The 16,651-nt window shown below is 55.8% G+C and overlaps 1 protein-coding gene across 1 annotated transcript in view; it reads left to right on the forward strand.

The window, feature by feature from the left end:
- The first annotated feature begins 8,117 nt into the window (after positions 1-8,117).
- Positions 8,118-16,651, forward strand: part of HCRTR1 (hypocretin receptor 1) — a 9,333-nt gene continuing 799 nt past the window's right edge. The window contains exons 1-6 of the mRNA XM_081816843.1: positions 8,118-9,748; positions 9,965-10,143; positions 11,318-11,561; positions 11,988-12,103; positions 13,617-13,843; positions 14,940-15,096. Coding sequence (XP_081672969.1) covers positions 9,550-9,748; positions 9,965-10,143; positions 11,318-11,561; positions 11,988-12,103; positions 13,617-13,843; positions 14,940-15,096 — 1,122 coding nt within the window. The 5' untranslated portion in view covers positions 8,118-9,549. The remainder of the gene's footprint in view (positions 9,749-9,964; positions 10,144-11,317; positions 11,562-11,987; positions 12,104-13,616; positions 13,844-14,939; positions 15,097-16,651) is intronic.

A 16,651-nucleotide genomic window follows, 5' to 3' on the forward strand; every position in this document is an offset into this window, starting at 1 on the left:
TTTCTTCCAGAAGCTGCGGTTTTAGATCTATTTTGTTTCAGTCATTAAAAATACAAAAAAAAAAAAAAAAAGTAAATATTAACACAGGTAGTAAGAAGATATGGCAAAAATTGGGATGGTGGTATGAGACTAACCAAAGTTAGGAAATAATTCAAGGAAAGGCCTGTTTAATGAATAACAAGCCAGCACTGGCCACTAACTATCCCCTGCAAAAAAAATCCACTACACATTAGGAACATACAGAGAAGGGAGAGATTAAAAAGTGAGAGGGGGCACCTGGGTGGCTTAGTCGGTTAAACATCTGACTCATGATTTCGGCTCAGGTCACGATCTCAAGGTCATGATCTCAAGGTTGTGAGATTGAGGCCGACGTCATGCTCTGTGCTGGGCGTGGAGCCTGCTTGGGATTCTCTCTCTCCCTTTCCCTCTGCCCCTCCCCTTCTCTAATTAAAAAAAAAAAGTAAGAACCACTTTCTAAAGAAATTGAGTGATCTTTTTCAAAAGGACCAGAATTCCTACTCAGAGCGTTGGTGTCTAAAGTAAATCTCTCCTTATGTTGGCCCAGGGTGGGAACCTGGGTGCCCTCTTGCCTGTCTGCCCCCTTTCCGCATGCCCTAAAATGAAGCCTGCGGATTGATCTTCCCACTCAGGAAGAGTAAGGACAAATTAAAAACATTTTCAGACATGCAAAGATTCGGAAGGCTTTCCTTCCATGCACCCCCTTTAAAAATGTTATTTGAAGATATACTCCAGGAAAACAGAGACAAACCCCAAGAAAGAGAGACCAGATTCACCCAGTAGTAGAACTGACCCACAAGTGTAATGAGTAGAAATACCAGAGGTCCATAAAGCCATCAGTCAAAATTAGAACAGGAAGTCAGAGGGTTTGGAGAAAAGTGTCTTCAAGAAGAAAATGGGCTTCATTCAACAAATAATGTAATTAAGAAGCTGGGAGATTTTAATGACCGATTAAAAAGGCATATGTTTCTTTTCTCAAGAAGAAAAGAGAAAAGCAATTCGAAACTCCAGGAGAACAAAAACTCGTATAAGAAAGTCATGGTCCAAATATGAAGGGAATTAAAATATAACATGACTTCGAATATTGAGGGAGCGTGGGAAAATACATTTGAACTTGAAGCCTGGAGCATTTCCCTTCAGGCAGCATTTAAATCATAAGACTATAGTTCCTTCTCTCTCTTTTTTTTTTTTTTAAAGATTTTATTTATTTATTTGGCAGAGAGAGACACAGCGAGAGAGGGAACACAAGCAGGGGGAGAGAGAGAGGGAGAAGCAGGCTTCCCGCCGAGCAGGGAGCCCGATGCGGGGCTCGATCCCAGGACCCTGGGATCATGACCTGAGCCGAAATCAGACGCTTAATGACTGGGCCACCCAGGCGCCCCATAGTTCCTTCTCTACGGGTCCCTGGATGCTCGTTAACTCTTCAGAGACTAATGTTTACATAATCATAATATTTTTAAAAAACACTATTGATTTTCAATTTTTGAAATTCAGAGACGGACAACACACAAAACCAGAACACTTTCACTCTGGATACAGAACTAGATTCCTATGTAGTGGTTTAGCAAGAAGATTTAGGAGGAGGGAGGGCAAGTGTGATAAAGGATGTCTCATCTGGCACAGCAGGAGTCAAAATTAGATGGCACAAGAAAGAAGAGCTGAAAATGGGTATCTAACCAAACTCCGGAGGCATGGTACCTTTGCCAAACTTCTCATCTTTCATAGTTGGGCATGGTGCCAGACATTGTTAGCCCAGTACCCACCCGCCCTCCTTCCCTTATTCCTAGAACCCTTGCATTTCACTGGGCACGTGGCTACCCGGAGGAACAGTCTATTCCCCAGGCTCCCTCGCAGCCACATGGCATCAGGTGACCCCATTCAGGCCAACTGGATGCAAACAGAACGGGCATGCCTCTCCACGAGCTGGAATACGGGCGTGCTTGGCCATCTCTGACCCAGGCCAAGAGTTTTACCATAAACAATAATAGCTAACACTTACATATATATGTTAACTCTGTGTCGGGCAGTTCTCTAAGTGCTTGGCATATATGAGCTCCTTTAACCTAACAACGATGTGTATTCGTTTCCCATGACAGCTATAACAAAATACCAGAAACCCAGCGTCTCAGAAGGACACAAATGTATTCTCTTACAGTTCTGGAGCTCAAAAGTTTAAAATCAATGTGTCGGCTAGACTGTTTCTTTCTGGAGACTCAGGAGAGAATTTATTTCCTTGTATTTTCAGCTGCCAGCGGCACCTGCATTCCTTGGCTCATGGTCCCTTTCCCATGTCACTACAGTCTCTCACTTCCATCATCACATCTCTGATTACTATTTTGAGTTCCTGCCTCTTTTTTTTTTAGAGATTTTATTTATTTATTTATTTATTTATTTATTTATTTATTTAATTTAGAGAACACGTGAGCAGGGGGAGGGGCAGATGGAGAGGGAGAGACAGAAAATCTCAAGCAGACTCTGCACTGAGCAAGGAGCCCAATGCCAGGCTCAATCTCACGACCCTGAGATCATGACCTGAGCTGAAACCAGGAATCAGACGCTTAATTGCTTAATCGACTGAGCCACCCAGGCGCCCCTCCTGCCTCCTTCTTCTAAGGACCCTTGTGATTACATTGGGCCCACTGGAGCAGTCCAGGATAATATCCCCCTCTCAAGAATCTTCGCTGAATCACTTCTGCAAAGTCTTCTTTGCCATATGAGATAACATTCACAATTCCTAGGGATTAGGGCACGCACATCTTTGGGGGAACATTATGCTCCTTCCCTCGGGTGCTGTATTATGCCCCATTTTACAGATGGTGAAACTCAAGCACGAAGAAATTAAGTAGCATGCCCAGGGTCACACAGCTGCTCATAAGTGGCAGACCCATAATTTAAACCTGGGCAGTCTGGCACTAGGACCTGTGCTCATGACCATGATACTCTCCTACCCGGGCAGAATTCTGGCTTCCCGATGATTGCAGAGCCACCTGGCCAGGCCTAGATGGCCTGCAGAGAAAACAAAACTTCCATCTTTCTAAGGCATTGCCATTTGGGAGTCTTTGTCACAGCGGCTATATTCGAATACCGAAATCAATAGCTACTCTACATAATTTAAAATAATGATTTTACTCTATTTTATTCTGAGTGGTTTGAACCTATTACAAGAAAAATATACTTTTTATTCATTTACAGTGTGTTTAAGTTGGAGGGCGGGGGTGCCAATCAGTCCATATCACAACCTTGCTTAAACCCTTCAGGGACCCCACTGCCTTTGGGATGGAGTCCAAGCTCCTCAGCCTAGATTCAGGCCAGCCTGTCACCCACCTTTCTATTTCTAAACAGTCCTTCGGCCGTGTCTACCCCTCACCTTTGCTCATGTTATCCCCTCTCCCTGGAATCCCAACCCTTCTTTCTCTCCCACTCCTGCCCAACATGTCCCACTCAAAGCCCATCTGTGAATTCCTATTCATCCCTCATAGGCCCAGCCCAAGTTGCCTCTGGAACGTTTTTCTGTTTATCTTGCTCTTTCTCTGTCCTGTTAAAGACTTTCCTCAAATGTCTGGTGACTCAGATCGTAGTTAAAACAAAACTATCCAGTCTACACACACACACACACACACACACACACCCCTCCTAGAAAGATCAGGTTTCTCCTTCTTTTCCTTCCCCTTGTGTGTTCCTCTATCAAAATAATCACACCAGCACACATTTACCGTGATCATTGTTTATAGCTAATATTATTTATAATTTTAGGATTTAAGTTCATTAGCAGCCTCCTGCACCAATATGTGACTCAAAATAAAAACAATCCCAAATGACAAGATAAGCATAAGGACGTCTGACTGACAAAGCTCTGATTTTTCCCATGATGACCACTCTGATTTTTTGAAATATTAAATTAAAGTACGGGTATGTATGAATGTGAGTCTCCGTCTTGCTGGTGCCTGCTGCACCTGCCCGCAGTGATCCTGACACAACTCTGCAGTCCACAGGATCCTGTGGTCGCGTCTTATAACCAGTGAAATGAGGCTCAGAGAGGTTGTGTTAGTTTCTTGTGGATGCTGTACAGATTACTGCGAACTTAGGGCCTGAAAACTACACAAGTTTTTTTCTTGCCACATTTCTGGAGGTTAGAAATCCAAAATGAGGGCGCCTGGGTGGCTCAGTCGGTTAAGCGACTGCCTTCGGCTCAGGTCATGATCCTGGAGTCCCTGGATCGAGTCCCGCATCGGGCTCCCTGCTCGGCGGGGGGTCTGCTTCTCCCTCTGACCCTCCCCCCTCTCATGCTCTATCTCATTCTCTCTCTCAAATAAATAAATAAAATCTTAAAAAAAAAAAAAAAGAAATCCAAAATGAGTCCAGTGGGGGCTAACATCAAGGAATCGGTGGGGTGAATTCCTCCTGGCGGCTCCAGGGGAGAGTCTGTTCTTTGCTGGCTTCCAGAGCCCGCCACCTTCCTGGCATCATTCCCACCTCTGCTCTGCCATCACACCTGCTCTTTCTGCCCCTCCTGTCTCCTTATTACAAGGCCCCTTGTGATTATATCGGGCCCACCTGGATAACGCAGGTAACTTCCCCATCGCAAGAGCCCGAATTTAGCCCTGTCTGCAAAGTCCCTTTCGCCAGGTGGCATGTCACCGGTTCCCGGGATTAGAATGCGGACCTCCTTGGGGGCCACTACCCAGCCTATCACAGAAGTGAAGTGCCTAGTCCCGGATCACACAGCAGCGCGCAGCAGGGCTGGGAGTCTGACCCAGGTCTTTCTGGCCCCAAAGCCTGTGCTTCTAATCACATTTCAACACAAGGCTCAACAGACTGGGAGGGGGGCAGTTATCTCTGGGCTCACATGCACTATCACTGTTGACCCCGGTCCTATCCCATCCCCCACCCCCAACGCCACGAGCTCCCACTCTAATGCATATGATACCCACCCCCACCCGTCTGTTCACCTGGGGGTCTCCCCAGACTAAGCAGCAGGGCCCCCCTCTTGACAGCTTACGCGCCGTCGGTGTTTGTTGAGTGAATATATGAGTGAGTGAGCAGAGACTGCTGTCTCCAGCCCCTGCCCTCTGGCCCCTGCTCCAGCTTGAAGATGCTCAGTAGCTTGTGAAGCCCCCAAGGATGCCTGGCTCTGGGCCCTGCCCGCCCCCCGCCCCCTGCTCTCTCAGCGGACGTCCATCCTCTTCAAGCCACCTATACCCTGAAGGAAGACCAGCCCTTCCTGAGGAGAAGAGGCACAAAGACTGAGCACGTGGCCTGGAAACAGAGGACATGTGGTCCCTGGGTTCCTCCCGTGGGTGTGACACTTTGCTAGGAGCTCCCAGAGGCCAGTGTTGTTGGGCCTGAGGACAAAACACCGTAGCCTCCTCAGTGGCCTGCCAGACTAGGCCCTCAGAGTTCCCCATTCCAGGCCCACAACCCAGCCCCTGCTGGCCTGCCCCTCACCCATCTGCACACCTCTGCTTGTTTTCTGATTTCTGTTCTTCTAAAAGGCACCTCTGCCCTGCTCAGAGTGTTCCCATGCACAACCCAGGCCTGTGGCAGCTTTAGCAAGTTGAAAACCCAATTATATTTTGATTATTCTAGTCCTAGCCTGACAGAGGTTACTGTAAGTCACACTGGAATTGGGAGGAATGGGGGGGGCAGCACCTGGGGCCAGTGCCAGGGGATCGCACTTAAAGATGGATGTGACAGGGACCTGGGGCTCCGAGGTTCAGGATTAGATCAACAAGGCCGGGGCTGGCTGGTTCCAGGAAAGAGGTCATGTGTCACCAGTTGACAGACAGCTCAGGCAAAGCAAAGGCTTCAGGCTGGGCCTCCCTGGGCCGAGGAGGTGCCAGGGCCGAGTGCCCAGCCTGGAGATGGATGACAGGAGGTCCCTGGACTCCTCTCGTGGGCACTGGTGCTTTGCCAGGAGCTCTCAGAGACTGGTGCTGTTGGGCTCAGGGACCCAACCACCGCACCCTTGTGGGTCTTCCAGAGCATCACCGGCCCCTCTTGGGATCCCGGGGTTTTCTCTGAGCATCTACGCAGACCAAACAATTGGCCTCTCCTCCCCTCAGGCCATGAATGAGGGAGCCAGACTTAGGACCAGAGGGACCTGAGGGCCCAGAGCCTCCTCCCTGGTGAGGATCTGATAGGAAGAAGTATCTGTTGCCTCAGGGTAGAAGGAACCACTCCGGACCTTCGTCCTGGAGAGCAGCCATCTCTGGGGCACCTAAGGACGAAGGGGGAGTTGGTCCCTGGGATCCCTCTTAAGGGGAGACGGGACTGGCTCCGTGAAACTGCATTCCCAGCCATGACTCGTGCACCCCACGTATAATGGTTTGGGGGCCTGGGGAGCCCCTTGCTCACTGCAACCCAGGGTGGCTGGGAGGCCCTGGATTATGGCACCCCGAACTCTGGGCTGGGCTCCACTGACACCCACTGTCCACGCAGACACACGTGGGGCTGTACCTGTCGCTTTAGCAGCCGCACCTCATTCACGCCGCTGTCACTTGAGTGTCCCCCACGGTCTGCCAGCCATCCCACCCTGTGCTGCAGCCCCCTCCCCAGCCCTGACATGGCAGACAGTCACAGCTCTAGCTGGGGGGGCGAGTGTGGGCGATTAGATGAGTCATCGCTGTGGGGGCAGACGTACCCAGTCCCACATACGCACAGTCGCAGAGCCGGCGACACAAAGGCGTGCCCACACGCACATTCCCACGCGCACAGGGGTACACGCCAGGGGAGCCGACACTAGTCAAAGCCCAAACCGCAGACACACAGAGAGACAGACACCCCTCCACACACACACGCACACACACGTGTGCACGCACATCAGGCGCTCCTCTCTCGTCCCCCCATCCACTCCCCTACCTCCGCCAGCACCCCAGGCGGGCAGGACAGAGCACTGGAACCGCAGGGATTCTGTGACCCATCACCCATCCTGCCCAGGGACAGAGTTGTGCCTTACGATCAGCTTCGGTTCTCCCTCCCGTTCTGGAGAGGCGGGGGAGGTCACTGACCTGTCGCTGTGTGTCCTCCACCTGGAATTCTCTGGGGCTACCACAATCCCCCTTGCAAGGCTACCTTCTCATGTTTCAGGTCCCCGTGTTCCTGCACTAGGAAGTCTGTCCTGATGCCCTGGCTGAGTCAGTCTGTCCTTCTGGGCCACTTCCCAGCTCTCTTCGTGCCATAGTGCACTTGCTGGGCTGTGAGCCTCCTGCCTCCGGCCACAGCCCGGGCGTGTCTGGAGGACCGGGCACCTCTGTCTGGCAAGGAGGTGGGTAAACCTGGAGAGGATCACAGGCCCGAATCCCAGCTCTGTGTCTGCTGTGTGGCCTTGGGCAAGTTACTGGACCATGTGAGCCCAGTGTCCTCGTCAATAGCAACTACCTCCCTGGACTGGCGGGAAGATTGAGATCAGGCAGCGGGGGCTATACGAGCCGCAGCCCTACTATTCTAGCTCATTGCCTGGCACACAGCTTAGTAAATGTTTGTAGAATTAGCCCCTCAGGCTCCCCTCTTCCTGCCCCCACTTACCATCCATCTTGGGAGGGGGAAAGCAGGTATGAAGGCAAAGGATTGGGGGCAGAGAGAACGGTGGGGTGGGGGCTGGGAGATGGGCGAGGGGGCCTCTGGCCTCGCTGGGAGCCAGCTGCACCAGCAGCAGCAGGGGCCTGGCCGGAGGCGGTGCAGGCACCTGCTCTCACCCCGGGACCCACCTGTGCCATCATCCTCGTCAGCTAGGTGAGGCCGCGAGGAGAGGTGGAGCTGGGATCCCCCTCTGCGCTGTGGCCCTCCGGAGCTGCCCAGGGCCCGCCAGCACACAGTAGGTGCGCTCTGAACGCCGAGCGACCGGACGCATAAATGCCGGGTGAACGCGAACGAATGAATGAACGGATGGACGCATGAATGGAGGTGGGATGGAAGCATGAAGTGGCAGGAGAGGAGGAATGAGCGTCTCCCCCGCCCTCCCGGTCTGGGGCTGGGCGACACGAAGCGGAGACCGGCTGGGGGCTCCCCTCCCCGCCGGCCACTCCCGCTCGCCCCCCCCCCCCCGCCCGCGGCGCGCAGCCCGGCGGAGCCCGCGCCCAGCCACAGCCCGCATTGGAGCCGCTGCCCGCGCCCAGCCGAGCGAGCCCAGGCAGCGCAGCCTTGGGAGGGGGCTGCCCCGGACCCCTCCCCCGGCCCGGGCCCCTGGAGCCCGGCCTTCGGGGCAGGGAGGCGGAGTCCCCGGTGCAAGGTCCGGGGACCAGCAGCCGAGGACGCCGGGGTCCCGGAGCCAACAGGTGCGGGGCTTGGGGGACTCCCCCCCCAGGCCCGGGGTGGAGGTTCCAAAGGACCCTCGGCGGGAGCCAAGGGTCTCGGGCATAACCTGGGTGCTGGAAGGCAGGGTCCCCAGGAGGCTCTGCCCTCCTCCCGGCAGGCTTCTGCAGAACCCCTAGCGCCCTCGTTCCTCCACCTTTTCCCCGCAGCCCCCCCCCCACAGCCCCCGAGGTGCAGGGAGGTCCCGCTGAGGGATTGGGTCCGTCGGCACTTGGAGGAGGTATGAAGGAGCCCCCTCGCCCGCCCCCAGTGGTCTCCAGGGACCGGCAACCCTCCTACACACGTCCGGGGTCGTCTGTGCTCAGCCGCGGGAAGGAGGGGTCTGAGCGAGCGAGGCCCAATTTATGAATGGAGAAAGCGGCCTGCTCGCCGGCCCAGCGACCCCTGGCGGCCGTTGGGGCACATCGCGGCCGCGGGGATTCAAGTGGGGACGGGGGTCTGAGGGGCCTGGCTGCTGAGCCTGGGGCTCTCCTCTCTTGCAGGGAGGTCGTCAGTTCCTTTCTGCACCCCTGCCTCCACTGTGTGTCCTACCGGGGAGGGTCCAGGTCTGGCGGGCGGGGCCTGGGTCTCTAACGCCTCCCTTGACCATTTTTTCAACCAAAAATTCAGGCCCGTGAACTGACTCAGGAAAGAACATTTGCAATCGGGATGGCTTCCCCTTGCAAATCTATGGTGTTTCGGGGATTCAGACAGACCTGGCATAGTACCATTGTGACCTTAAGCAAGGGGCTCAACCTCTCTGAGCTTCTGCAAAACAAGGTTCTCTAATGGTAACCGGAGTCGGCCCTGAAGCCGGGTCCCCTTGCCAGGGTCTGGGTAAAGCACTTGGCTCGCATTAGAGCTCATTACGCCTCACCGCGGCCCTGTGAGGTAGGTACAGTTATTACTCCTTTGGAGAGATGGGGAAACCGAGGCTGAAAGGGGAGACGTAAGGTATCCAAGAGCAACTTGCGTGGAATTGAGATGCAAGCCACATCTGTCTTTCTCCATCGACTTCGGGTTCTCCGTACCCCACAGCACTATGGGAATTGAGGGGGCTTACGTGCAAGTTGCCTGACACACTCCTAATGTTCTGTCTTCCTTCTTCCCCTCCTTTCTTCAGGAGGTTTGGGGCTGGGACCCCAGAGACCTGTGTGCAAGGAAGTGGGCTGAGGCCTGGCCCGGGCTCCCCTTCCCCCGCTGGGCCCAGGATGCCCCGCGGCATCAGCAGCTCCTGAGCTCATGGAGCCCTCGGCCACCCCAGGGGCCCAGACTGGGACCCCCACTGGCGGCGGGGAACTGTCACAGGTGCCTCCCGACTACGAAGACGAGTTCCTGAGCTATCTGTGGCGTGATTATCTATACCCGAAGCAGTATGAGTGGGTCCTCATCGCTGCCTACGTGGCTGTGTTCCTGGTGGCCCTGGTGGGCAACACGCTGGGTAGGTGTTTAGATCCCTGTGGTGCTGCGGACTTGCCCTGGGGACTGGAAGGTGTCCTGGGCCTGGCTTCTCTTCCCCGCCTCCCCTACCTCCCTTTGGCTGGGTAGTGTGGGGGATGGGGGCCGTGGGGGAAAAGACTCACTTTCGAGGACGGGCATGGCTCTGTCCCTGGCTTCACCTCCTTCTCCTCTTCCCACCTCCCCCCCTGCTCTGCAGTCTGCCTGGCCGTGTGGAGGAACCACCACATGAGGACGGTCACCAACTACTTCATCGTCAACCTGTCCCTGGCTGACGTGCTGGTGACAACCATCTGCCTTCCAGCCAGCCTGCTGGTGGACATCACCGAGTCCTGGCTCTTTGGTCATGCCCTCTGCAAGGTCATCCCCTATCTACAGGTGAGCTCCACCCAGGTGCCGTCCATCACCCCTCTGTCACCCCAAGGACAAAAAACCATGGCCTTGCATAGACCTCAGTGACCCTCAGACTTACCTTTCAGACAGGACGCGGTGGCTCAGTTCCTCTGCCGTGTCATCCTCTACTGTTAGCAAGGCCAGGCCGTGAGGCCTGACACTTGAGGACACAGACCCAGCCCCACACACTCATACAGAGATCCCCTCGTGGTCACACCCGCAGACCCACACGCACACAGCCCTTGGACACACGGACAGTCACCTCCAGGTACCTGGGCGCACCGCAGAGGAGAGAAGCACAAACCCATGGTGACAGACACAAATGCATGCTGAGCCTGCTCCCTGGTTCCAAGGGGGCAGGTGTGAGGAGACCAACCCAGGCCAGGGCCTTCCCTCCCCCAACAGTGGGAATCAGGATGTCCAGATGGGGCTGGGGGTGGGGGGTGGAAAGAGAGCTGGCCAGAGGCCAGAATGGCCCCTCAGCTGCATCCCTCGTCCCTCTCCCTGGACCCCAGAGGGCAGGGTTCACTCCCAAAGGCAGCATCCACAACCACCTCTGTTCCTAGGCTCATGTCTGCCTCCCTGCAGGAGGCTCTTTCCTCACAGCCCAGGGAAGGGATGGCATCCCTGGGCAGAAAGATTGCCTCTTGGATTTCCATTGTTTTAAGATTTTCCACTCAACAGATTAACCCTGGGAACGCTGGGAATAAAGACAGGGTGGGGAGGAAATGCACCTTAGGCAAATTGTTTAACGTTTCTGTGCCTCAGTGTCCTCATCTGTAACATGGGGTAAGAGTATGCACCATGGAGTTGTTGTGAGGATAATGAGAACAGTGCCTGGCACGTAGTAGGTCCCGTAAGTGTAAGTTATTCCTCATAGTAGGGAAGCCCCCACTCCGTACCAGGTCTCGACCTGGACATTTCCCACCCGTGATTTCACTGATTCTCACAAGAATCCCACCAGGTGGAGGACATATTCCCATTCCGCAGACGAGGCTCAGAGAAGGTGAGTGATATGCCCGAAGCTACACAGCCCATAAGTAGTGCGGTCAGGATTCTCACCGCACCTGGCCGCCTGGCGTTTCAGGACTGAGCCCCTTGGCTCACCCCGTGTCTCGGGGGGGCCCACGAGGCCTGACGCTGTGTCCCCACGGGCCAGGCCGTGTCTGTGTCGGTGGTGGTGCTGACTCTCAGCTTCATCGCCCTGGACCGCTGGTATGCCATCTGCCGCCCGCTGTCGTTCAAGAGCACCGCCCGGCGCGCCCGGGGCTCCGTCCTGGGGATCTGGGCGGTGTCGCTGGCCGTCACGGTGCCCCAGGCTGCAGTCATGGAATGCAGTAGCGTGCTGCCTGAGCTAGCCAACCGCACCCGGCTCTTCTCCGTCTGTGATGAACACTGGCCAGGTAATGGTGGGGGCCTGGGCACCTCTGGGACACGTACCCCTAGCACACGTGTCTGCCAGTGCACTTCTGGGGTGGGCGCTCCCGGGGTGGCCATCTCCCAAAAGGACACCCTTGGAGCAGGCTTCTGTGGGGTACGCTCCCAGGGTGGGTAACCCCTCGCTGGATGCCACAGAACAGGCATCTAGCCAGGGTACCTCCAGGGTGGGTGCCTCCTCTAGTCTAGACATCTGCTGGGGCTCCCTCCAGGATGGACACCCCTGGGCTGGGCAACTCCAGGCTCCCTCTGCCATGGGGTCTGTGTGAGGCCCAGCTGCTTGCTTTGGCTCGACGGCTCTAGATGGGGCAGGGTGGCTTTGCTAAGCAGAACAGGCTGGAGGCTCCCAGAAGGGGAGGATCTCTGGCCCTTGTATCTCTTGACCCCTACAGATGACCTCTATCCCAAGATCTACCACAGCTGCTTCTTCATTATCACCTACCTGGCCCCACTGGGCCTCATGGCCATGGCCTATTTCCAGATCTTCCACAAGCTCTGGGGCCGCCAGGTGAGGCCCACTCTGGTGTCACTGTCTGGGCTGGGAGGGGGAAGGGGGACTGGTCTCAGGAGACAGACGGAACCTGCCATCCTGGCTGCCACCGGAGAGAGGCAAGGCCCAGGGACATGTTGAAGTCAAGGCCAAAGCCCTGGTGCCTACCCTGGAACCGAATAGTAACTAATACCGGTTTCAGTATCTAAAATCTAATCATCGTTCTGACACCAGTAGCTGCCATTTATTGTACCATGTACTTCCAGCTAGTCTTGCCTCCTCCCAACCATCATATATTATCCCCGACTTAATGTTTGAGAAAACCGAGACCCAGAGAGGCAAAGCAACTTCTCCCGAGTCCCTCAGCCAGCCAGGGGAAGAGCTGTGACATTCCAGTGCTCAGGTCAGCACCACAATAACAGCACCTCTGTGTTTTTGCCAAATTCGGCACTTTGCTCGCAATGTCTTCACAACAATCTAAATGAAGAAGCAGTAGTACTCCCTTTGCAAATGCTGAGGAAGGGCAGCCAACTGGCCACAGCCAACGAGTGGCAGAGCCTTTCTGGTTCTGGGGCTGCCCGCTGGTCTCTGTTACAGACCCACCGACAGCAGGTTCGGGGGGTGGGGGGTAATTGGGGGGGGAGGGGAATGCTCAGAGGTTCTGGGCACTAGGGGGACTAAGTTCTGGGTCCCGTGCCTGGGCAAGGAGAGGATGCAGACCAGAACGTGGCCAGCCTGCAGTCCACCAACACCTGTCATCTGCCCCTGACAGCCCCCCAGTCAAGATGGCAAGAGTCACTATCCTCCTCTAATAGACGAGAAGACCAGGGCTCAGAGAAGGAAAGTGAGTTGAACAAGCTCACATAGCTCATGAGTGGCTGAGCTGGCCCTAGACCCTAATTTTCCTCAACTCTAGCCCCATACCCCTCTTGGGGGGTGATTCAGGTGTCCAGTGGTGTGACAGGCTTCAAGGATATCTATGGCTTCTCCAGAAGCCTGGAACCATCCTAGGTTTCTAGGCAGTGACCTAGGCAGGGACTGTGCTCTGAGGCCCAGGCCATTCCATGCCACTCACCTGCTCACATGCTCGCTCCTTGCCCAGGCCTCCCCCGTGTCAGGCACAGGCCGGGGTGGGGGGCGGGGGCACAGCTCACCCTGCACCCCTGCCCCCACAACAGGAAGCGATGGCCTGAGGAGGACGGATGGGTAGCTTGAGAGGATGTTCAAGAGTCTCCTGTCTCTGTAAGGTTCGGTTCCTTTATCTGTAACTAAGGGCCAGGAACACCTTCCCCGAAGGCGTGCCACGGGGAGGTCACAATGAGCTCATGGAAGATGAAAGTACACTGTTCACCCTCCAGTCCAGAGTGTCGGTCTTCATCATGAATATTAGGTTCCTTCCTATGGCAAGGGTTCCTTCCCTTGGCCCACCTCCACCCCGCCCCGGGGTCCACCCGGAGCAGGACCCAGCAAAGGAGAATGGCCCTCCCGAGGAGCTCCACCCACCACTGCTCTCTCTGTGTGTGCCGGACAGATCCCTGGCACCACGTCGGCCCTGGTGAGGAACTGGAAGCGCCCCTCAGACCAGTCGGACGACCAGGGGCTGGGCCTGAGCACAGAGCCCCCGCCCCGGGCCCGGGCCTTCCTGGCTGAGGTGAAGCAGATGCGCGCGCGGAGGAAGACGGCCAAGATGCTGATGGTGGTGCTGCTGGTCTTTGCCCTCTGCTACCTGCCCATCAGTGTCCTCAACATCCTCAAGAGGTGAGAGCATGAGGGGAGAGGCGATAGCCTCTCTCTGTTTTGGGGAAAGACGGGCTCTAGGACTCACCCACTGTGTGGCCTTGGGGGCAGGTCACTTCTCTTCTCTGAGCCTCCCAGCTTCAGTTTCTCGCCTGTAAACTATGAAGAATGCCAGTTGTAGCCTGCGGGGCTATTATGACAATTTCTCCATCTATTCACTCAACCATCAGCTCGTGGGGGCTGGGAGCACAGTGACCACATGCACAGGACGAAGTCTCCACCTTCATTGAGGCTACATCTAGTGGGACAGAGAAATAAGTCTCCACCATACTGGCAGGCAGGGATACCACTATGAAGACACATAAAATAGGGAAAGAGCACAGAGAGTGACGGTGACAGGAGTTAGTGGGGTTTTGTGTGTTTATTTTTTAATCTTTTTTTTTTAGATACAGGGTTAAAAAAAAAAATGCTCATCCAAGGAAATGGCATTGGGCAGGGACTTGAAAGAAGGGAGGGACCCAGGGAGCAGGCCCGCAGGTGTCTGGAGGAATAGCACCAGAAGCGGAGGGAACAAGGGGCTCAGCAAGTGAGGGACCACGGGGCGCCGGGACAGAGCAGCGGGCTGTTTGTCATGAGACAATCTCGGGGTGAGTTTGTGCTTGGCCACTTCCTGGATCACTTCCTGTGATCTCGGGCATGTCACGTCACTTCTCTGCACCTCCCTAGCTGAACAATGGATGATGTCTTGCTTGACACATCATGTTGCTGTGAGGATGGATGAGGAAGTGGATGGGGGCTTCCAGGGGATCCGATAGCCAGTGACTGAGCAGATGAACCCTGGTTCCTGTCCGGACACCCACCCTGGTCAGACTGTCTGTGCTCAAGACCTCAGACCTAAAGGCCCAGGAAAGGGCCACCTGGTGGGACAGAAGGGGCAGCGGGAACTCATGCACTTGATAGCCACTCGTGAGCTGTGTGACCTTGGTCAACTCACTTTGTCTTTCTGAGCCTTGGCTTTCCTGTCTTTTAGATAAGGGTAGTGACTCCCGCCCAACACAAACAGGAACACACACACACACATCTACCCCGTTTCTGAGTGTCCTCCCCCTGGTCCTAGGGTGTTCGGGATGTTCCGCCAAGCCAGCGACCGAGAAGCCATCTATGCCTGCTTCACCTTCTCCCACTGGCTGGTGTACGCCAACAGCGCTGCCAACCCTATCATCTACAACTTCCTCAGTGGTGAGTGGGCTGGGGAGGCAGGGCCACTGAGGGGGGTGGCAGTCCCGCCCCCAAGCCAGGCTGAATAAAGGGAGGGCAGAGAGGACATCCCTGCTCCTGCCTGGGGATCTTGAGCTGGCTCTGCGAACTCCCATTCGGGGAAGACTCGGCCCTGCCCAGGAGCCCTGGTCTGAGTGGGAGACAGGCCACCCTCCCCAGAGTCGCCAAAACCAGCTGACCAGCACCCAGGATCCAGTTGTGCAGATCATGCAGACCAGTGAGTGGGTGGGAAAGGAAGGGGCTAGGCCAGCTCCCCTCCCCCTCCCCCTGGTGCCTGCCCAGCGGGACCTCCAGTCAGCCCCAGCTGGCCACCACGGGCTCCAGGGGAGCCTGGCCTCTGGGAAGAGGGCCCAGGGCTGAGAGGATGACTGCATAGCCAAGTCATCCAGATAAGGGAGGGTCACCAGCGGAGGCAGCCCAGGGCCGGGGAAGAGTTTCCCCATGCCCAGCTAGACATGGACTGGCAGAGTGGCCAGAATGTGGGGGGCTGTCCCTGGATCCACCTGCCTCCAATACCAGCCTTCTTGCTCCCCTCTCTGGAAGTCCAGGCATCCCCAGGCCCCTAGCCCCAACCCAGGCCTCTCCCCTTCGCTGTCCCACTGTCTGCACCTCCTCCCCCCAACCTCCCAGGCTCGCGGTGATAATACCTCCACCCTTGGACCCACCTGGGCTCAGCAGAAGTGTGGCTCACTAGGCCTCTGGCTCCAGAACTAGGCCTAACAAACTGGTCCAGATTCCTGTTCAAGCCTGGGAATGATAATCTTTGGGAAAAGGCTGAAGAAGGAGGGGCCGGGGGTCCATATCACAACCCTCATTGAGACTAAAGAATTACTCTCCGAAGGCTAGCCAGCAGTCTCCAGCTCAGGGCGGAGAACAGAAGAGCTAAGGGCTGCAGCAGAGGCGGGTATCCCTGTCTTGTCTCCATTTACTGAACACCTACTGTGTTCCTGGCCCTCCGCTGGGGCCCCGGAGAGGCTTGCTGGCGAATGAAGCGCGGTCAAGGCGTTTTCTGCTCCAGACACAATCGGTTTCCTTGGTGTCCTTTGGCTGATGGAGCTGGCTGTGGTAGTCCCTTCTTCCCTACTCTGTCCTCCCCTTCAAGAGAAGGGCTCCGGAATGAGAACCGGGCCTGACTTCTGGCTGGGTGACTTTGGGCAAGTCGCTGCACCTCTGTGCGTCTCACCTGCGCAGTGAGGATAAAGGACATCAGCTTCTCAGGGCGCTGGGACCAGCAGGGGAGGGGGATGTGGGGGAGGGCAAGCAGAGGTGTCCAGCACAGTGCCTCCTGCAGGCTGCTGCTGTCCTTCCCGTCACTGTGGGGCACAGGTGGGGAAAGCCTAGCCATAGCTGGTGAGTCCGAGCCCCTCCACCTACCCGCCAAGGAGGGCAGAGGTGGCCCCAGGCCCCTGAGCCAGACACGATGTTTCGAGCCGGGCTCAGAGCCAGAGAGCAGTCAAGGAATCAGATGAAAATTGCATCTCTCCTTGGGAACTGCTCCGGGGCCTCTGTCCTCACTCTCCCTGGCAATGCCGAGGTCGCCTTGGGGCTTTC

This window comes from Leptonychotes weddellii, chromosome 4 (genome assembly GCF_054177405.1).
Source record: "Leptonychotes weddellii isolate Sample4059 chromosome 4, ASM5417740v2, whole genome shotgun sequence".
Taxonomy (NCBI): Eukaryota; Metazoa; Chordata; class Mammalia; order Carnivora; family Phocidae; genus Leptonychotes; species Leptonychotes weddellii.